At 42.9% G+C, this 22501-nt stretch overlaps 1 protein-coding gene across 3 annotated transcripts in view; it reads right to left on the bottom strand.

The window, feature by feature from the left end:
• Positions 1-9903: 9903 nt before the first annotated feature.
• Positions 9904-22501, bottom strand: part of PSMD1 (proteasome 26S subunit, non-ATPase 1) — a 91973-nt gene continuing 79375 nt past the window's right edge. For 2 of the 3 annotated variants that reach the window (XM_036253773.1, XM_036253775.1), the window contains exons 20-25: positions 18281-18450; positions 16314-16406; positions 14544-14630; positions 13913-14059; positions 11615-11770; positions 9914-10126 (exon numbers count right to left, since the gene is read on the bottom strand). In XM_036253773.1, the coding sequence (XP_036109666.1) occupies positions 11624-11770; positions 13913-14059; positions 14544-14630; positions 16314-16406; positions 18281-18450 (644 nt within the window). In that variant the 3' untranslated portion in view covers positions 9914-10126; positions 11615-11623. Of the gene's footprint in view, positions 10127-11614; positions 11771-13912; positions 14060-14543; positions 14631-16313; positions 16407-18280; positions 18451-22501 lie in introns of all 3 variants that reach the window. The other variant, XM_036253774.1, reaches the window with a different exon arrangement.

The following is a 22501-nucleotide window of genomic DNA, read 5'->3' as shown; positions in this document are numbered from 1 at the left end:
AGAGTGGGCATGTGTCCCTGACACAGGGCACCAGGCCAGCCCTGCAGATTTGCTGAGCAGAGGGAAACAAACATCTGTCTTATTTAAACTGCTATCACTGTGGTTGTTCAGAGACCTGTGGTCAAGTCTAACCCGTGCTAAGGCAGCCCTCAGAGTTTCTCACGCCAGCTGCACATTCTCTGTGGGGTGCTGCTTGGGTGGGGGCCCTCGAGGGGGGAGCTGAGTTCTCTCGTTTTTTAAATTCTTTTTTCTTTTTATTGATTTTTAGAGAGAGAGAGGGAGAGACCAATGTGAGAGAGAAATGTTGGTTGGTGCCCTGACTGGAAATCGAATAGGCGACCTTTTGGTGCCCGGGACGGCATTCAACCACACGGCCAGGGCAAGCTGAGCTCTCTTTAGAGATGGGCACAGGGTGAAAATCTGGGCGTGCTTGGTTGCTGGAGCCTTAGGGGGAGAAGCTGACATCTGCCCAGATGAGCCATGTGTCTGCTGAGCAGCACTTCCTGTGCTGAGCACTCTGGGTCCATGAGGTGGACCCTGGGGAGGGGTCCCTAGGGCACGGGGAGGCTGGCCCTGGCCCTCCAGGAAGGGGAGGGTGCTGACTGACCCACTGCTTCACCCAGGGGTGCCCCTGGATAGTGGTGCACTGTGTAGGTCTGGACACCGAGGCCTTTGTGTCTAAGCTGTCTAGGTCTTTGCAAGGCCACGTCTCAGACCCGGCCAGCTGTGGCCACACAACCACCCAGCCAGGCATTTTGCCATCTCCACCAGAAGTGCCAAACCCAGAACACAGATCTGGGGAAAGGCCAAGACAAGGGACGGTTTTCCCTCCCTGTCCTTCGTCCTGGTCCCAAGAGCCCTCAGGGCTGTGGTCTGCTCTGACTCATATTTTCGAAAACCCTCTGTACTATGGAAATGCGTGTACACGCGTCTAGAGGAAAGTAACAGGGTTGCGGACAGGCCATGTTTCTTCTTGCACTTGAAAGTCGGGCTCCCCCCTGATCTTCTGGTCAGGGACCCCTCAGGGGCAGGGGGCACAGTGAAGCCCGAGCCATGCGGGCCCTCTCCTGGGTGGCTGCTCGCCCCCCCCCCCTCTGCAGCCCCCACCACTGCCCTTGGGGAAGCTGTGGGCACTGCAGGCGCCAGCTAGGGGAGCCCATTCGTTTTCTCTGCCTGCTCAGCCCTCACATGGCCTTATAGGGTAGAGGCGGCCGACAGCAAGGCCAGGCCTGCTGGGGAGAACAGGCAGGGAGGCCTCAGGGGCTCTCCTGGATGCTGAGCCTCTCCCTTCCCAGACTCCTCCTTTAATAACATGTTGCGTAATATCCTCTTTTCTATCCTAAAATGAAATACGCAGATAACGTAACCTGCTTACCCACATTACAACAATAATCATTATAATGTCCTAAGTGTAATAGGAAGAACTAAAAGGAAAGCAATGTATTATAAAATGCTATGTGTTTCCATGTAAGTGCTTGGCTGAGTACCCAGGAGACATACAAAGAAGTCAGGTGTGTGCGGCCTTAGGCAGCTGCTAAGGCGGGTGTGCGGGCGTGGAGCCTGAGCAGTTCGGAGTGAGCAGCTCCTGGTAAAGTTCTGAACTGTACTGGCGCTGGCCCCACCCAGCCACACACTACAGGGTGTCCAGCGTGGTGGGCTCCCACCAGGAATGCCAGTTGGGTTCCCCAGTCATTGTGGAAACCCTGAACACCCCACCAGTGTGTGAAATGCCTCCCTCCCAGGGGTAGCGGCCCCCACCCTGAGAACCCCTGCCCCAGGCTGTGGGAGTGGAGGAGGCAGGAACACGAGTTGACAGAGTCCAGCCCCAGGAGCTAATAGGTGTGGGAAGAGGCACAGGATGCAGAAAGGACAAACAGGTACAGTCCACAGTCACCACTCGGTGCCTCGACTCCACTGCCTCCCCTAGTTGGACGCGGCACCAGCAGCTTCCAGCCAGAAGTCTGACATCCCTCTCTTCGTTTAGACATAGTAACAAAGTTGTGTCAGTTTAGTCTAAAATTTCTCTCGAATCCACATTCACGTTCTTCTCTTTGTTACTTCGTCCTCCTCTTTAGCTCAAGCCTCGGTTCCCTGGTAGTTGACTCGGTGGTCTCCTCACCTTGACTCCCCTCTTCCATGCGCTTCATTCAATCGCCTCATCTTTGCCCTCGCGAACCCCTTGCGGGAGTGTGCCAGGGCTGCCATCACCAAATGCTGCAGACCTTGTGGCTTCAATGACAGAAATGTATCCCCGTCCAGGGGCTGGAAGTCTGAGACCGAGGCACAGGCAGGGTTGGCTTGCAGACAGCCGCCTTCCCCCTTGCTCTGTGTGCTGCCTGTGCCCTGATCTCTTCTGGTGAGGACGCCAGTGGGGGCAGATTAAGGCCCACCCGTTTCAACTTTACCTCTTGAAAGACCCTCTCTCCGTATCAGTCACACTCTGAAGCACTGGAGGTTAGGACTTCAACATACCAATTTTGAGGGGACATAATTCAGTCCATGACATCCCTCCTCAACAGCTGCTCTTGAACTTGGTATCAAATGCCAAATTCAACTCTAAGCACCTTGCACTTTGTTTAAGCAACGAAGAGAACCTACTGCTCCTGGAACTTCGGGATCTGGAGGCAGAGGCACAGCTGGATCTGGGACTCACACGACACCCTTTGGATCTGTCTGTAGCTCAGGTTCTGTGGATTGAAGCCATATGCAGGCTTCACGTGGTGGAAGGCTCAGCTGGAGGCCCCGTCAGAAGTGGCAGAGAGAATGATTCCCAGAGCTAGAACGGATGTCCTAGAGTTGGGTCTCGTTGGCTCAGGTTGGCCTGACTTGGGCTGTGTGCTCTTCCCTGAACCAATCACGGTGGCTGCGGATGGAGTGTAATAACTGGATTCTGGGCTGAGCTGGGAGGTCACCAGTTCCCTCAGGACACATGAAAGTACAGACATCAGTCTGGCCGGTGTGGCTCAGTGGATGAGCGTCGACCCACGCACCAAGAGTCACCGGTTCAATTCCCGGTCAGGGCACATGCCCAGGTTGTGGGCCCAAATCCCTAGCGGGAGACATGCAGGAAGCGGCCAGTCGATGTTCTCTCTCATTGATGTTTCTCTCTCTCTCCCCCTCTCACTTCCTCTCTCTAAAATCAATAAAGAAAAAATAAATAAAAACATATTTAAAAAATTTCTAAACCACAAAACACATGTAAAGAAGTCTATTTTCCCCATAAAAACCATTAAAATTACGGATATATTTTGATCAAACTATTTTAAGAAAATGAAAGTATTTTTTCCTGGGCCTGCGCTATGTTGGCTTCAGCAGGTGCTTTGTCTGCTGATGGGAAATCTGGTTCTGCTGTCCTCGCCTGACCCCGGAGCGTGGTCCTCTAGCCCTCTGCTTGCCGGTGGCCGAGGTGTCACTGGGCTGACTGAACGCGGTCCCCCTTCGAGCACGGAAAGCAGAGGGCGGAGGCACCCACGTGCAGGCGGCACTGGGGCAGCTGACTGCACAGATCCACTCACAGGCGCTGTCAGTTTGGGTAATGTGATGGCATCGTCACCCTGGGTCACTGCAAGCTACAGAGTCTCGGGTTGGGGGCCAGGGTGGGGTACTTCTCAGGGTAAGTTGTGCATCTTGACTGGTTCTTCTAACCTCTCGGCCCACCCCAGAGCTCTGGGAAAAAGAGTAAGAAGCATCTCATCAAATGGGCTGCTGCCAGAGTTAGACACACCCCAAATCCTTTTTGCTGGTGAATCGTAATTTCCACGGTGAGCGTAGGAGAGCCTGGAGGTAGGAAAGCCAGAGCCCCTGTGCCATACATGTATCACGTGTACTCCAGAGACGGCCCTGGGGCCACAGCAGGACAGCTGTCCCACTTTCTGCTATTGATTCCATTTCTGCGGAGCTCTCCTTTGGGAACTACATTCTGTCTCCAGGGATGTTCATACTCTACTAGTAGTGAGACATCCTTCCTCTAAGGAGGTCGTTTGCTGATGGCTATGCTTTGGGGTTCTGGGGTCCTCCCTATCCTCGTACCCACACCCCATCTAAACGGCCAGAGGACTCGGGAGTTATTTACCAAACATTGTGGCAGGGACTCTGGGGCTTGCCATGAAGGAGGCAGCTCTGTGCAGGACACGGGTCCTCAGCGTGGTCTCAGGACCATCTGCAGCAGTCAGCTGACCCCTGGCTCAGCATGCTGGAGTTCTGAGCTGGACTCCACATCTGCTGGAGCACTGCCATAGCAGCCCAGACACAAACAAGAGCAGAAACAGAAACAGGTTTTATAGTCAGCATGACCTGGATTACTATGTACCCTTATCCTTTCTAAGCCTCGCTTTCTGTAAAATGGGGATAACTGTATTCACCTCACAACAGAATTGTGAGGATTAAGCATGGTAATGGGGACAAAGGGTGAACAGTGTCTAGCACACAGAAGCTAAATGTACGTTTGGCACCATCATCTGTCTGTCCACCCAGCTGTCCCTCCTTCCATCTAATACTCTTTAAAAAAATATGTTTTTATTGATTGTTTAGAGTGGGAGGAAGGGAGAGAGAGATGGAAACATTGATGAGAGAGAAACATCGATTGGCCGCCTCCTACATGCCCCTCACTGAGGATTTGGCCCATAACCTGGGCATGTGCCCTGACTGAGAATCGAACTGGGACCTCTCAGTCTATGGATGATGCTCAGTCCACTGAGCTACACCGGCCAGGCTACCATAACTATTTTTTATCAAACATAGTCTTTTCCAAAGCAAAAAGAAAATTAGAAGAGCAGCATTGTTTTACATTTTTGCAAATTTCCTTTGTTTGGCTTTGTGGAGGACAGCTGGGTTCTCATATTGCTTCTGCGTTCGGTTTGTCCATCTAATACTTAATGAATGTCTACAAAGAGCCAGGAACTGCTGCTCTGGGCATTAGGAATACAGCAGTCATCAAAAACAAACCCCGTGTCCCCGTGAAGTTCACATGCTAATAGGGGGAGACAGACGATGCACAAACGTGTAAGTGCCATGGAGAACAGTAAGTCAGGATCAAAGGTGTCACCAGATTCTCCAAGCTGTAGCAATTATTTAACCTGCAACCAATAGGAGATATTTATCAAACATTGTGGCAGGGACTTTGGGGAATACTTTGGGGTTTGCCATTAAGGAGCTTATTTATAGACTGGCTGGAAAATGAAAATCCTGCATGCGTTAAGAAACCATTGGAAAACAATGAATTGCCATGCCAACCGCACATCACACGTGCCTGATAGCTGCTTGGAGGAGACTGGGCACTGGTGCTGGCAGTGAGGTGTAAGTGAATACCCTCGCCTGACTTCCTCTCCAGGAACAAGAAACTTGCTTAGGGACCCATCACCCGCCCTTATTTTGGAGAAGTTGGTTTATAAAAAGCATAAGCAGAAAGCCTTTGATGCCGGTAAACCCCTGTAGTCTTTCTAACGTGAATTAGGGCTTCTGAGAGATCATGGCACAAGTCAGAGGCTGCTCACACCGGGCTATGGGAATACTTGATTGGGACATTCTTTATCTCTGTCCAACTCTGCCAAGTCCCAGCTCTGTGTAATGCCCAAGATCTTTGAAGGTCACTACTGCCCAGATGCAATCTTATTATAAATAACCAACTTTGACTTGGAAAACAGTGAGTGCATGCACCAAAGGAACTGCGCAGATCCCAGCAAACGGGTGGAAAATGCCATCCACAGCGGGCTGTGTGGTAGAAGCTGTAGGTGTCTGGAAATACTGCTTCTGTTCAGTCCCTCTCTGAAAAGGCATATTGGCTTAGGAGTATGGGGAAGACACCAACTCGGAGCAGAGTGTGGATATAGAATAGGCAAAGAAATGGCTGTTTGCCATTTGTCTGTTGCCTGTGTGGATCAAACAAGCCCAGAAAATAGGCCAGGGACCAGCTTAATGCAAAGATGAACTGAAAACACAACTGTAAAGATGGCCTTTGGTATTGAACAGGCCACTCCAGTGTGAAATGCGGGGTTAGGCCAGACCATTCTGATTCAGCGAATGCCTCCTCGAGTGTTAGGTTCTTTATCATAGATGATCTCCAGACAACAGCACCCTCCCCATCGGGCAGGTGTGAGGAATGAGTGTCCGGCACTATCATTTGATCCCTGCAACAACTTCGAGGTGGATTTCATTTGCTCGGTACAATTGAGGAAACCACTAAGAAACAAGAGCAGGATCTGAACCAAGTCCAGTATCTTCCCGCCATGCAGCTTGGCTTAGAAGGGCCCCGAGGAACGGGGCTCGAGCTCTAGAAATCAAGCTAAGCACACACTCTAAGGGATTTCTGTAGAAAGTGGAAGTGTTGTAAATGGTGAAGATAAGGGGCTTGGGGAGAGGTCTGGGACAAAGCCACAAACCTTCTTTGCCCAAGCTCGTTTCTTCTTCTGCCAGCCAGCTCTCAGACTCCATCTTGCCTACGCACACAAAAAGCACGGTTCCCAAAGAGGAAAACCGGTGGAAACCAGTCCTCAGCAGAAGCGTTGCTCACTGCAGAAGAGGAACACGTGGAAGAGGCATTTAGACCTCTGGGGAAGAGGCTCAAAGACAGAGGAACTAATCAGCTCTTCGGTGCCCGCGGACAGTTCCAGTTGTTAGTGCTCACTTGTGATTTTCACTGTTCTCGACAATACAGGTGTCAATGAACACGCGGTCGTACATTTTGTGCTAGGGTTGGTAACAGTGAGCAAGACTAAGGTAGGGGAAAGTAAGCAAGTCAACTAGGCAACAAATAATACAGTGATGGGAACAATAAGTAGGGGGCAATACTGGGTGCTGGGAAGGCAGAAAGACCTAGTTTAGCTCTGGTGGGGGTAACAGGGGAGGGTTTCTTGGAGGAAGTCTCTATAAATGGAGACCTAAGGACCTAGAGGGAGAGAGTGGGGATGGAGGAGAGTTATTTCAGGCAGAGGGAATGATATGTACAAAGGCTAGGACATGAAGGAAAGCTTGAATTTTTGGAGGAAGTGTAGCGCTTCTGAGCGGGAGGTGGGAGAAGGGTGAAGGGGAGCTGCAGAGGGGAGCCACATCTGAAGCCTTGTGGTAGCTTTGCACACATAGCAAAGTATTTGGGCGTTATTCAACAGAGAACCACTGGGGGATTTAAGAAGGGGACTAATGTGATTTGCATTTTTAGAAGTGTGATTTTGGAGAATGGATTAAAGTAGGCCAAGTTTAGAGGGAGAGAGTTGAACTATGGGCAGTGAACAGTGGGGGAGGGTGCATGAACTGCAGATATTTGAGAAGCGTCAAGGGTGAATCCTGGGTTTCTGGTGTGAACCACCACATGGAGGGGTTGTCACTGGCCCTGAGGAGAACGAGGAGGCTGGATGTGCTTTGCACACATTGCTGTAACTGCAGCACAGATGGGGATGCCCAGTGGTTGTGCATGCCAGCTCAGATGGAAAGTATGGAGGAATGTGGTTTGGGAGTCACCAATACAAACACAGTGAATGGTGTGAGATGGATGAAATTGCTTGGAGACTGGACAGAATGAGAAAACCCAAGACCAGATTCTGAGAAGGCTAGATTTGGACCTGCCAAAGAGCCCAAGATTCCCTGCACAAAGAAATGCTCAAATAATGGTAAATATTTATTCAATCTGTGAAAGGGGAGGTCAAGAACAGGAGGGAAACCCTTGCCACGGACGCCAAGGCAGAGTATTTAAAAGGCAGAGCCAGCAATCACTTATCTGCAGATGGGCAAGAGAAAGACGGTTCTAGGATTAAGTCTAGTCCAAGAAATCAAACAATTTCCTTCCATCTGTGCATCCCACGCGGCTTCAGCTGACAGTGTGCCATGATGACATCATCAACTGCGGCCATTCTTTGTTTTTTCTACAGAATGTGTCAATTCTAGCTCCAGTCCTGTCTTTATACATGACTTATTTCACCCTGGCCTATTTGACTTTTGATTTCTTTGCTTCTTGGTTAGCTCAGTGCTATGTGTATCCTAGGAAATCTAGGTAAAAAAAACTCATCAGAAAGTCTCATCGTAATCTGATTCAAGTGGCCATTTTAGGGCTTGTGTTTTTTTTTTTTTTTTTATTATTTTTTTTTTATCCTCACCCGAGGACATTTTTCCATTTTTTGCACAGATAGAGTGGGAGGGAGAGAGAGGAACAGAGAGAGAGAAACATCGATGTGAAAGGGACACATCGAGTGGCTGCCACCCGCACGACCAACCAGGGCCGGGGACAAACTGCAACCGAGGTACATGCCCTTAGCGGGAATCGAACCCGGGACTCTCTGGACCGCAGGCCGACGCTCTAACCGCTGAGCCAAACCGGCCAGGGCAGGGCTTGTGTTTTTTAAAGCTAGAACCTCAGGATTCAAAATCAAAATATAAATTCTAAATTGTACTGAGTACCAGGAACTAGTGTTGCCTGCTCCTTTAAATTCAGTCTTTTATTTTGGAAGAAATTTAATAACTTTGGCCCGAGGCCAGTGAATGTACCACCTCTCCCAGACTACCCAATTTTGGAGTGACATCACTGAGACTTCTGTTTTTTAAACATTTCATATATTAAAGGAAATGTTAGAGATAACTCTGTCTGAAATGCAAGCAATGTTAGGAGTTTGAACAGGAAGGGCATAGCTAATTAGTGTCTAGGAAATGAGATAATCTCTTTTATAGAATCATCTGATACTGAGGAAACAAGGAATTTACAAAGGAGGGGCTACAATGAAATTAGCCAACGAGTGAGCCATCCTTTGGGATCAGTAACCTTTAGACCTGGACCTAACAACAAAGTTGTGGTAGATGAACGTATTAGGGCCAATCTACCTACCCAAGAGTTTGTTTCCTCCAAGCATATATTTTTTTTTCAGACTCAATAGGCTAGAACACTAAATTAAGAAGGGAAATAATCAAGGTTGGAGTAAAGAACCATTCATGTATAAATGTTAGAAACCACCTATTTTTATGATTGAAGACCAAGACACAAAACCCCCCACACCCAGCCCCTGCTCCCAAAACTAGCTCTTATTGCCACATTCCAATAAACCAGAGATCCATTTCACATGCCAAGACCACAAGAAGGGGTAGTTGTCAGAATTATGACCATTCCTTCTTATTTCAAAAGCTCAGCATCCAAAAAAGGTCTGGTACTATAGAAATCAAACGTGTACTTGTCAAAACTCATCAAGTTGTGTACACTTCAAATTTCTGCATTTTAATTACATTTAAATTATACCTCAATTAAAAAAAATTTTTTAAAGTGGAAAAGGAGAAAGGGAAAAAAGGTACATTATCAGATTCTGTAGCTAAACAAAACTAAATAATTTATATCTCTTGTCCTTAACAGGGTCAAAAACAGGAAACAATAAGCAAAAGCTTATTAAAACAATTTGTCTGAATTCCCTAAACAGATTACATTTCTCTTAGATCATTAAAGGGAATTCTACAGTAAGTGGCAACCCACACCCTCAATAACTTAAAAAAACAACTAAAAAGAATTCTTAGAAAGGTGAACCAGGTTTTTTCCCCTTATTTTTCAAATAATCTGTAAAATAGTTTAAACTTTGCCATCAACATGAAAGTCACTGACCGGTGTGGCTCAGTGGGTTGGGTGCGTCTCAGGCACTAAACAGTTGCTGGTTCGATTCCAGGCCGGGCGCGTGCCCTGGCTGTGATCTCGATTTTCGGCAGGGGGCGGGCGGGAGGGCAGCCCACTGATGTTGCACTCTCACAACCATATTTCTTTTTTTTCCCTTTCTCTTTCTCTAAAAACCAATAAACTATTCTTAAAAAAGAAAGTCATGTATACTCCTCCTAGCAATCAAAGATTTAGCTCTTTCAGTTTAGGTATTTCATAGAGGTGATGGTGGTGGGGAAGGGTATTAGATCCATTTATTTAAATCCAGGCTGAGAAACAAACAAAAAGTCCTTGTCCATCTGGAGATTTTAATATATTTATTTGAAAACCAAGTTCTGTGAAAGAGCACACTAAATAGTCATATATCTTCTCTTCAACCAAAGGCTTGGAGACAAGGCTCTTCGGGCTGCGCAGAGGCAATGATACATGCAGTGAATAGCAGGTCTCAGCATGACTTCTCACAGGCGTCCCCGTAGGAGCCCGTGCAGCCTTCTTCAGATGAGCGCTGAGATCCTGGGGAAGGGGAGGAAGGAAGGGAAGCTAGGGTCATTCTTTATTTGAAAAACATCTTGTTTTCTTTTAAATTACCAGCTGTTAAGGTCTAAAACTAGCCCCTAACCCTGCCTACGCAGTCCTAATATGCCCGTTTGTGCTAAGATAGACTTCAGTTTTCAAACTTCTATTGGATTGAATATTTTATCCTTTTGAAAACTAACAAGAATCTAATTTCCAACTAAAAACTTCTAAGCCACCTTGTAGTAACTGCCCTGAAAGACGTACTCAGGGGTTCAGTGAGGTACAGTGACAGGAAGAAGGGGCGGCTAAGTCAGTGCTGTAGAAATTGAATGCTCACGGCATCAACACTGTCACGTGCTCGCTAGAAAAGCCGAGGAAACCATCGAGGTTCCTGAAAAGAGAAATTCTCTGAAAGAGAATTTTTAAGAGCGAGTTTAGATAGCAAGGAAGTTAGTATAAATTACCCTCTAAGGTCCAAACTGTCTCTCAGAGGCATGAATATATTTTCCTACTAATGGCAGGGTCTCTGCTTTAATATATATCTGACTTTTCTGTAAAGGCTTTCATTCACTGCTAGTCAGTGTGTAACACTCATGGTGTTAGATTTGCAACCTGACATTTAAATGTATTTTTCTTCTGTAACAAATGATACTGTTTTTATTTTCTTTAAAGAGTTGAATAAATTCATATTTGTCTGACAATGTATTTGAACTAGGGTGGAATTATGAATGATAATTTTGTGAAATTAGATCATTCCGATCTTTTGCATCTAAAGACCCCCCTCCTCTTTCAACACTGTTAGAATGCTGGCACAATAATAACCTTTTTCAACTGGACAAAGCTTTGTGTTACAGTCTAACTGACCTCAAAATACCTGCATGCACCATGTCTTATACACACTAGATGTTCAATAGTTTCACTGAATAAATGAATGTTAAGGCTTTTAGTGTCAACAGTATTGCCAAAGGGGGCGGGGGGAGTAATGCCAAAGGAAAGAGAAGAATCCGTGAGAAGTCCAGACCTGTGATACTCAAAGTGTAATCTATGGACCAGCGCTGGCCCATAAACTGTAACTGTTCTATAACAAGGAGCTCACATCACAATGTGAATAACCCTACCACTGAGCGAACTGTTAGTTTAACTGATTCTTTTGAGGTGAGGGGGAAGCAAGGTCTTTTCAATAAAAGAAGCACTGAGCAGATTTACATTCTGAAGCAAGCTCTCTACCTGCTCATGGACCTATAAAAACAGTCTGCAGACCAGCTACTTTGAACAGCATTAGTAGTACACTATAGGGTAGAGTCAAAGAAGAAAGAAAGAAACTGGAAAAAGAAATTGGTGGTTATAATGGTAAAAAAAGGTCTAAAAGGGGTGGGGGTGGGGTGTTTAATACCATTTAAATAGGGATTAAGCACAAAAGCAAAAACTTCTGTGAAGAACTGACAAAGAGATTTCCTTTGATATACAATTTTGTTCCACACACACCTCTGGTCCTTAATCATCAATATATTCAAATGGTTCCGGGGGTTCTGGCTCTTGTTCTTCCTCCTCGATTTTTGGGCCATGGGCTGCCACGGGTTCCACCAGCTCTTCAATGTCTTCACTGGTATCCTTCAAAATGATGATGCCTCCAATGGAGAGCTGTCAATATCAGGAAACAAAGAGGCACAAGCTCCACTCATATTCCAGACTGCTCCAGAATGTAGAGTGCATATTTGTTAAATGCTAACCTTAATATGGACTGCCTGAATATGGATAGAACTAAACTTGACTAGGTGAGGCAGGGAACCTGGGCATTTGTGCCTGTGTGGTGCTACAGTACTGACTTAAGCAGACCGTTCAATTGCAGGAGGAGGCTAAGATCTTCCTGATCTATTCTTTCAGGTAAGTCTGAGGCCTGAATAAAAAGCAATGTCAATGGATAAAGATACCTTTATAAGCAGTATTTGCAAACTTAACCCAGTGGCTCTGGAAGGCAGAACAAGTGGTACTGTTCTATTTGGATAATGTATCCCAATTTAAGAATAGTACTTTCCAGTACTAGCCTCAGTCTGATTGCAGGGAGACTGTTTACTGTCCAAATATAGTATTCTAATACTATATTTTAGTACCACACACCTTGGAACTCAAATCATGGTCCTGGACCAGTAGCATCATTATCACCTGGAAGCTTGTTAGAAATGCATAAAACTTGGCCCTACCCTAGATCTACAGAATCTGCATTTTAACAAGATCTCCAGGTGACTTGTATGCACATTAAAGTTTGAGAAGCACACTTGATTATTTGCGAGAAAATCATCATTTTGGATACAAAAGACAATCTACAAATGAAAAGCCAATTTTCCCCAGCAATTTCAAAATGACAGAGAATATAAACAGATAACTGAGTGTTTTTCACTTTAATCTACAAATCCTTGTGATGTAACACAATGAACAAATAGCAACTCTATTAGGTTCTCTCCCAAACATATTAGCAGAAGGTAAATTCAAACACCGAACTCTGGTGTGCTAATCTTATTCTATTTGCTTGCCTGTGTGAAAGGAAATGGAAAGCTGCTCTCTGTAATTAAATCAGTCAACAGTGGCAGGGCACATCTGGAAGACACATATTTCTACCAAAGCACATTACTGGGAAGGAAAAGAAGCACAAGAACATTAGCTAAATGATTCACATATGTATAAGCATCTCTGCAGTTCAATCTAATCTGATTTTTTGCTCATCAGAATTCTGCCCTGCCACGCTATAGAACTGGTGTGCCTCATGAATTTCTAAACTATTTTCCTTCTTTCAACACACACATATCTATATTAATCCAGAATATTTGCCCTTAAAAAGCTGGCTTTTCTTAAGAGGAGCCATTTTATGAATGAACCCTACCTTTAGTACCAATATTCACCTAAGAACACTCAGAGTACAGGGTCACTGTCCTGATCCACTGTGGCCTAAAAGTTGACTCAGCTGGCCCAATTACAGCTCTTCCCACTAAATATATACTATATTCTATTCCTTGCTCTTGTCTCCTCCAGGTAAGATAATCTAGCCAGGTAAGACCTTGGCTCACAAAAGAGCTGCCTTCTACTCACCACCATCAGGGACAACCTTCAGGTTGATGAGAATGAGTTTACTTTTCTATAAGGACCTCAAAATCTCATCTATGACATTTTAGACTCAGGATCTGGATATATTATATATGTGTACTAATGGCTCCCTAGTTTTCTAGATATAAGAACCTGGAAAATAAAGACATTATCATGCTCACATTTCTGGTAACTTGTTTAGCATGAAGCATTCCACCTTAGAATAAAAATAAATTCCTTTCCTAATTGTAAAATTCAATGCTCTAAGTGCCCATATGTTATCCTGCCCAATCTTTGCCACATTCCTACGAGTTAGGGATGATAACTTTTACTTTACAGTAGAGGAAACTGAGGCAGAGAGACTTTTAGTATCTGACCTAAGATCATATAGGTTATAAGTGGAAGAATCAGGATTCAAACTCAGAATGTCTGGCTTCAGAGTCTATGCTCTGAATCACCATCCTGCATTAGGAACTTCTATGGTGCAAGCCTCTGGTAGATGAAGGATATTTAACAGGGTTACTCAAAGTAAAGTTCCTCCATATCTATATGGAATGAAAGAAAATGTTCTCTTTTGCTCAGAAATATATTAGGCTAAAGAGCTTTTTCCAATGCTTTGGAAATTTGTCCTTTTCTATCAATATTATATTGTTCCATAGGATTAATATCCCTAGGGTACATAGCTAAGGGCCATCAGTAACTTACTGGTTTGAAAGGCTGGTATCTACAGGTCTCTGGCATAGTCAGAACCTTCAGCTGGGCAGGCATAACTCGGGCTGGGTTATCCAATAACTGGAAGTTTGGCTCAGGTTCTTTTTTCTTCTCTTTTTCTTCCTTTTTCTCTGCCTCATCCTAGAAAAGAAAAAAACAAAACAAAAAAGCCCAATAAAAGTTCACTTCTGTTTCACATCACTCAATAATGTTTGGTAAGTTTACTGAGCAGCTAACTATTAGGTATAAAGAGGTAGTTAGGATTAGATAGAGGTACAACTAAAATAATATCAGACTCAGAAGAGGGAGAGAGTAACTCTACTGGGGGTAAGAATGGTACTGAACTTGGTTTAAAAGAGGGTCTATATAATAAATGGCTCATATTAGATGTCATTTCTTCTAAGAACTCATTCTTCATTTGTATCATGAAATATTCTATTCTTCCCACGAATGAATATACTTTCTAAAGTCTCTTCCAATTAAAATTATATGAGTCCCTATGCTTGGAACAATATAATTATTTAAAGGAAGCCAAAAGCTAGGTATAACAATGTTTAACTAAGTAAGAACCTAAACCATACAGAGTTAGATAAATCAACTCATATGACCACCAAGTTATACCTACCACTTCCATTTTTTCCTCCTCTTTTTTTTCTTTTTCTTTTTCCTTCTTTTTAGCCTTGGCAGTAATAGATAACACAGCTGTGGAAACCTAGAGGAAGTAAACAGGGTAAATCATTGTGACCCTGTATCTACATACAAATATACAAGTTCAAAGGGAACTCAGTCCTATAATACTATTCTGTTTCCTGGCAGTAAGTATCACAAAGAACAAAATAATCAAAGAACAAATGGGAAAAGCAAGGCCATTTATTTACATAATTTACTACTATAGTCATCAGGTAGTTTTAGTTCTTGGAGGTTTGTATCTAATACAACTCTTTATTTTTTAATCCTCACCTGAGGATATTTTTCTATTTATCATCAGATAGAGTGGGAGGGGGAGAGAGAGAAACATTGACATGAGAGGGATACATCAACTGGCTGCCTCCTGCACAACCCCGACCAGGGCTGGGGCCAAACCACAACCGAGATACCTGCCCTTGACTGGAATTAAACCCGAGACTCTTTGGTCTAAAGGCTGATGTTCTACCGCTGAGCCAAACCGGCCAGGGCCAACTCTTTATTTTTTTTATCTGCAGCTTACCTTGGATGTAGATTTGCTATCATGACCTTCTGAGAAAGAGATTTGGGTGCTGTACCCTTTATTACTATACAGGGAAAGCAATGGAAAACACAAATTTCCTCCCAACTTGATTGAAAGATACTCTCCCTGGACTAGATGCCCTACATTAGTCATATACAGTGGGCCAGTTATTAGCCTGAAATTATCCTCCTTGATGGGTCTCACTGAAATCAAAGGTGAAACCAGGACTGTGAACAAGGCTGGGCAGTATTGATTTAAACTTTGTTTCAGACCCAAAACGGGAGGGGGGTCTGAAACACAGCTGATGAACAGGATATTGTCATCAAAGGATACTCATCACTCACCATCCTCAAATTAGGTCAATTATTTAATTATCCCTACACACACAAAAATTTACAGCAAATAATTAACAACTGGTTAATATGAAACATTATCGTGAGAAAAAGGACCATTGTCCTCAACATAAGGTATCATTAAAGGGCAATTTTACTGAGAAAACTTCAGGGGCAAGTGCAGCTCTCTAATTCACCGTAGTTTGATTTAACACTTATCAATGTGTGTCCTCACTGTTGGAAAGAGTATAAACTGGTTATATCTATTTTGAAGGGAAATTTACTTAATACCTATAAAAATAGATAATATGCTTTACTTTTGATTGAGCAATTCCACATTTAAGTCCTAACCTACAGATACACTGCACAGATATACATGTATAAAGATTCTTGTTCCAGTTTCATTTGTAACAGTGGTAAATTAGAAATAACCTTAAATGTCTACAAGATAAGGAACTGGTAAGACAAACAATGATATACACATAGAGGGATGGCTTTGCAGCTTTGGAAAAAATAAAATCCATATACATTTACAGATAAATTGTTTAAGTGAAAACAATAAGAAGCAGAACAGTATGTAGAGAACAATTCCATTTGTGGTATAAATAGTGAAATGTATAGAGAAAACATTTGGAAGAATTCATAAATTATGATTCCTGCAATATGGGATTTTAAAGACCGTGAGAGAGAAAGGGCTTTTACTTTATATTCTTGTATAATGTTAGATTTTACCATAAGAAGTATTGGTTTAAAAATACCTAATTTAGAATATAAAATATTTAAAACAACCCAAGTAAAAACTAAGTAGGCTCCTTTATATAAGTATAAATGTTGTCCAAAGGAACAAAGAACCTACCTTTTCCTTTTCTTTTTCTTTTGGTACTTCCAGAGGGGCAGGGTATGCAAATGTGGATGGTTTACAGTTTGATTTATACTGAACTTTCGGCATCTGAAGAAATAAAAGAATTTCCCTCTTCCATTAAAAAATCAAAATCAAGATTTAAGTATTATATGCTCTTAAGCATGTAAGTGCAAAGGGATGCCAGAAGTTTCAATCCAGGCATCCCTTTATCTCATCTTTACTGACCATGCACCTGCTCAGTGGGTTAAATCCCACTTATGGTACATGTATCAGATCAACTGTTACCTCTTTTGTAAAGTGTATCTGATGATCTAGCCTGCATACCTAACTTCCACATCCCTTCCTTGTACCACACTAAAAACCTATACCAGTTTGTATATAGTTTCCACACCACATAACCACACCTTACAAGAGTCTAACATGAGCCTAATGGAAAAGTCAGCTTCACATCACTTGCTGACCAGGTTTTAAAGTTCTCTAGTATGAATTGTTTTGTTTACCCAGTTTGCATTGATAAAGAATGGTCATAAGCATCACACATAGGGTGTCCTCTCAAAATGTATACACAATTTTGAATAATTATAAAGCCAGTGTTTATTAAAATGCATTTCACTTTTAAAATGTAATAGAATCTACAGACAACCTGTATACATTTTCTTGGGAGACCCTGTATACTAGGACAAGAAATCTTGTCTTTCCATCCCACTTTCATCGTAAAGAATGAAAATAGAGATCATAAAATTGTGGGCCAGAGGAAAAAGTTCCTAAAGATTGTATAAGATGATCAACCAAAATGTTAAAGGTTAGGAATTGGGAAAACCAAAATTCATGTTTTGAGAGCTAAAATTGTTCAATATTTATAGGTGAGTAATTAAAAAAAATTTTTTTTTTAGAGTGTGTAAGGGAGGCAGGTAAAGAGAGAGAGAGAGAGAGAGAGAGAGAGAGAAAATCGATGTTGAGAGAGACACATTGATTGACTGCCTCCCGAGCAGGCCTGGTCAGGGCTGGGGAAACCTGCAACCCAGGCACATGCCCTTGACTGGAATCAAAACCAAGACCCTTTGGTCCAAGGGCTGATGCTCTAACTGCTGAGAAAAATTAGGCAGGGCTACACGTGAGTAATTTAATACTGAAATACTTAAAGAATAATTTGCTGAACAGCTATATCGAAAAAAAAAAAAAATCAATTCAATGAAATACTCAATCTTTACCAGCCATTTTTCTGCCTATAATTTTCCACTCTGAAAACATAACCGAATATTTTAACAACAGTGGTGACCAGATATAAGAATTATTTAAGGGTCAGAAAAGCCTCTGAGAGGATGGAAGAGTGAGAAAAGGTGATGAAAGAACCACAGAACTGAGAAAGACCTAAACACAAGTCCCGTTTTTAAAAAAAAGGACAGTATGATGATGGGATAAGTCCTTGACCTAAGTCACTAATTTCTGTAAGATTCAATAGGTCCTCACTGTTGGCCTTGTTTTCTGTCACTACCAAAGGGACATTTTCCTATTTTGTTTTTCCTTTAGTTATAATCCTTTCCCCCCATCAAATACCTACCATCAAATAACTGAAACATGACCTTGTTTCAAACCTTCATTCCTTACTAAGATTTAGTTTAGGTTCTTTTTTTCCTTGCCTAGATTATTGCAATAGCACTGCAATGAGTTTCCATTGATTAAAGTTCATCAGAGTAATCTATACAGCCTTTTCATATTTTGCCCCCTCTCACCATGCCCTGTCAATGGATTTACCTAAGGTTACAAAGTTAGTAAGATTTGATTTTTAAATCTTCTACCAAACATTCCACTCAATAGGTGATGGCTCAATTTGGAGGGGAAATATTTTATTGATGGGATGCTAACTCATCTTTAAAATTTCATGAAACTACTCGTGAGTAGATGGTAAACAGAATACGGTGAAAAAGATACACTATACAACTGAGGTCTTACAAACATACCTTTAAGTCCTTGTTAAGGCCTATGACACAGGTAGGGGTATAGGCCAATGACAGGAAGTGTGAAAGAGGAAACCAGAACCAGAACTGGGTAAAGACAAGGACACCGACCACAGAAGGCATATGGGTATGCCCAGTCCTGGACTGCAAGGAGATGGTGACATTATGCCCACCTGTAGAGAGAGAGAAACCATGAACATGAATCCAGGAGGGCAATAATAAAGATTTTTAAATTCTGCATTAGGGAAGCATTTGGTGATTATTTTAAGAGTATAGTTCATAGCCCTGGCCAGTTTGGCTCAGCGGTTAGAGCGTCGGCCTGCGGTCCGGAGAGACCCGGGTTCGGTTCCCGCTAAGGGCATGTACTTCGGTTGCAGTTTGTTCCCGGCCCTGGTTGGTCGTGCGGGTGGCAGCCACTCGATGTGTCCCTTCACGTTGATGTTTCTCTCTCTCTCTCCCTCCCACTCTATCTGTACAAAAAAATGGAAAAATATCCTCGGGTGAGGATAAAAAAAAAAAAAGAGTATAGTTCATAAAACCAAATATAGAGTTGCTGGAATTAGTTAGTGAGCTGTATTTGAACTGGACTCAGGATAAATCTAGACCTTCTTTCTATAGAATGCAGACATTTTTCAAAAACTAAACCTGCAAGATATCAAAACTGTATACTAACTTAAATATTAATCTGTATTATACATTGGATTTTATTTATTTTTTAAATATGTTTTTATTGATTTGAGAGAGAGAGGAAGGGAGAGAGATAGAAACATCAATGTGAGAGAGAAGAATAGACTGGCTGCCTACTGCATGCCCCCCACTGGGGATCGAGACTGAAACCTGAGCATGTGCCCTGATGGGGAATTGAACTGGGACCTCTTAGTCGATGGGACAACACTTTTTTTTTATCCTCACTCGAGGACATTTTTAATTTTTTTTTGTTGTTGTTGTTCAGATAAAGTGGGAGGGAGAGAGACGAAGAGAGATAGAGATAGAGATAGAGATAGAGAGAGAGAGAGAAACATTGACGTGAAAGGTACACATTGAGTGGCTGCCACCCGCACGGCCCAACCAGGTCCGGGGACAAACTGCAACCGAGATATGTGCCCTTAGCAGGAACTGAACCCAGGTCTCTCTGGACCGCAGGCCGACGCTCTAACCGCTGAACCAAATCAGCCAGGGCTGATGGGACAACACTTAATCCACTGAGCCACATTGGCAGAGCTATACACTGGCCTTTTTTTTTAAACCTCACCCGAGGACATTTTTGCATTCATCTTCAGATAGAGCAGGAGGGAGAGAGGAAGGGAAAGAGAGAAACATCGATGTGTGAGAGAGAGACACATTGAGTGGATGCCACCCACACAACCCCAAACGGGGCCGGGGACAAACTGCAACCCAGGTACGTGCCCTTAGCGGAAACTGAACCCGGGTTTCTCTGGTCCGTAAGGTGATGCTCTAACTGCTGAGCCAAACCGCCCAGGGCTATATAATGGCTTTTAATGTATTAATAAAAAGTAAAATTTTAATAAGCAAAGAGGTGAGAGGTAAATACTGTTTGATTATTTTGCTTCTCCTGCTTTAGTCCTGTCTGAATGCAGGCAGCTCCAATATTAACTAGCTTTGTGACACTGGACAAATCACTTTCCCTCTAAAAGTATTTTTCCCCATTGGCAAAATGAGGGTTTGAATTTGAGCATTTGAACAACAGCACTACCACTAACCAAAGAAAAAGTTTTATTTCCAACCCTTCCTTCCCTCCTTTCCTTTCTCTCTCTCTTTCACTGTTGAAAGTATTACAGATGTCTCCCCTATCCCCCACTGACCCCTTCCTTCTTTCCCCAGCCTAATGTCTCTGTCCATTTGTTGTGCATGTGTGCATATAAGTTATTTGGTTTTATCTCTTCCCACCCCTCCCACCCTAATTTCCAATTCTTCATAATCTCCAATTCTTGATTCAATTGAAATTTTTTTGAGAAAGCACAATACATAAAAAAATGAAATCAGAGCTAATTCTAGTTAATCAGAAGTTTGGACTGTTGAGAGAGAGGGTATGCGGCTTGGAACCTGACCTGTTCAGCTACCTACTGCCACGTCCTCTAGACTATCCCTGGATAGTACTCTACCACAGATATTTAAGATTTATCTGGGAAAAAAATCAGGTATACTTTAATTTTGTTTTTCCAACATGAATGATTGATATACATGTACTGTCTGCTGTACACCTCCCTATGTTAACCCCCACATTCACCAAATGCTTACTATATACTGAGAATTTTGAACAAAATACTAAAAAAGATTCCAAGGAGTCTCCAATCAAGAGAAAGACAACTAGAGAATTAAAAATAAGGTATAAAATATATGGGAGGCAATCTAATCGATGTTTCTCTCTCACGCTGATGTCTCCGCCCCTCCCTGCCTCTAAAATCAATAAAAACAGATTTAAAAAAATAAGACATAAAAGTATTATGAAAGATATAATCAACTTGGGTCTACTGGGAACAGCTGAGCATGACACCTAACCCAAGGCGAAGGCTGGGTGGGATAGAAGAGGGAGGAAAGGCTTTGTAGAGAGATCTAAGTTTTTAAAAAATATGTTTTATTGATTTTTTTAGAGAGAGAGGGAGGGGGAGACAGAAACATCGATGTAGAAGAGATACATTGATCAGCTGCCTCCTGCACTCCCACCCCAGGGGATCAAGCCCAAAACCACTGATCTAAATTTTGAAGATATTTTTTTTTCTTCAGACTTAGAAACTAAACTAGCCTCTTGTTCTAACAGTCTGAGGTTTACTATAAAACAAGGGAAAGTTGATCCTATTGATAGTGTTTTTTTTTTTTAAACCCTCACCCGAGGATATTTTTCCATTTATCTTCAGATAGAGCGGGAGGGAGGGAGGGAGGAAGAGAGAATGTGTGAGAGAGAGAGAGAAACATCGATGTGAGAGGGACACACTGATTGGTTGCCACCTGCATGACCCAAACCAAGGCTGGGGATGAACCGCAACCGAAGTATGTGCCCTTGGTCTGAATTGAACCCAGGACTCCCTGGTCCGCAGGCCGATGCTCAAACCACTAAGCCAAACTGGCCAGGGCCTATTATTGATAGTGTTTCCAGTTTTACTAACTTTAATTGTAAACCTTAATCTTCAGCTTTCCTCCCTGAAAAGACCAAATCACTGAGTGAGTTCTAAGAACTTCACTCATTCCTTTGAAGTTGTCCTCTCCAGATTTTCTCTATTACCACTAACTTCCAAGAGAGACTGCAGGACACAAATTTTTCTAATGCAGCAGCAGCAGCACTGTTTTTGGGATAGGATAGGATAATAACAAAGTCATAAGGGGTAAGAGAATAATTTTATGCTCATAATAGTGGACATGACAGTACAGACTTTTATGTAATAAACACTAAAATACCAAAGGCAAAAACCATTATAAATAGAAAGAGAAATAGAGCAGAAGCATCAAACTTGATTGGTCCATGACAAATTAAATAGATGGCAGGAAGGATGGGAAAACAGAGACAGGACTTCCAGTAAAGATAGCAAAATAAAGCTAAAACATAGAATCCTCCTTCTCCAATTCTAACAAAACTCTAATATAGTAAATATCAGCAAAAACTGTAGTTTACTAAATAAACAAGTAAAGAGTTGTAGTCTAAAACCACAAACTTCAAAAAGTGGTGACTAGAAGAAAAAAAAGGTTGTGGAATAGTAAAATGTTACTCCTAAATCTTGTTTAAAAACTGATAATCAAAATTAGCCAATCTGAGCCCTGGCCAGGTGGCTCAATTGTTTGGAGTGTCATCCTGTACACCAAAAGATTGTGGGTTTGATTACTGTTCAGGGAGTGTACGAGAGGCAACCGGCCAATGTCTCTGTCTCTGATCAGTAAACAAGTCCTTGGGTGAAGACTAAAAAAAAAAAAAAAAGATGGTTGCCATGGGATTGTGGCGAGGGAAGGAGGGATGAAAAGTGGAGCATAGAGATTTTTAGGGTAGTGGAACTATAGTGTATGATATTGCAGTGGTGGATATATGGCATTATGCATTTGTCAAAACCCAGAGAGTGAAGCCAAATGTAAACTAGGAACTGATAAAATCCAGCCAATTAAGTGTGAAGTCTTAGTACAGATCCTCAGAAAAAAGAAGTAGCAATAAAAGAAATGGTGGTGCCCAGATGGTGCGGCTCAGTGGTTGAGCGTCAACCCATGCACCAAGAGGTCGCT

This window comes from Molossus molossus, unplaced genomic scaffold (genome assembly GCF_014108415.1).
Source record: "Molossus molossus isolate mMolMol1 unplaced genomic scaffold, mMolMol1.p scaffold_m16_p_11, whole genome shotgun sequence".
NCBI classification, from domain to species: domain Eukaryota; kingdom Metazoa; phylum Chordata; class Mammalia; order Chiroptera; family Molossidae; genus Molossus; species Molossus molossus.
This window is presented reverse-complemented; position numbering and strand designations above follow the sequence as displayed.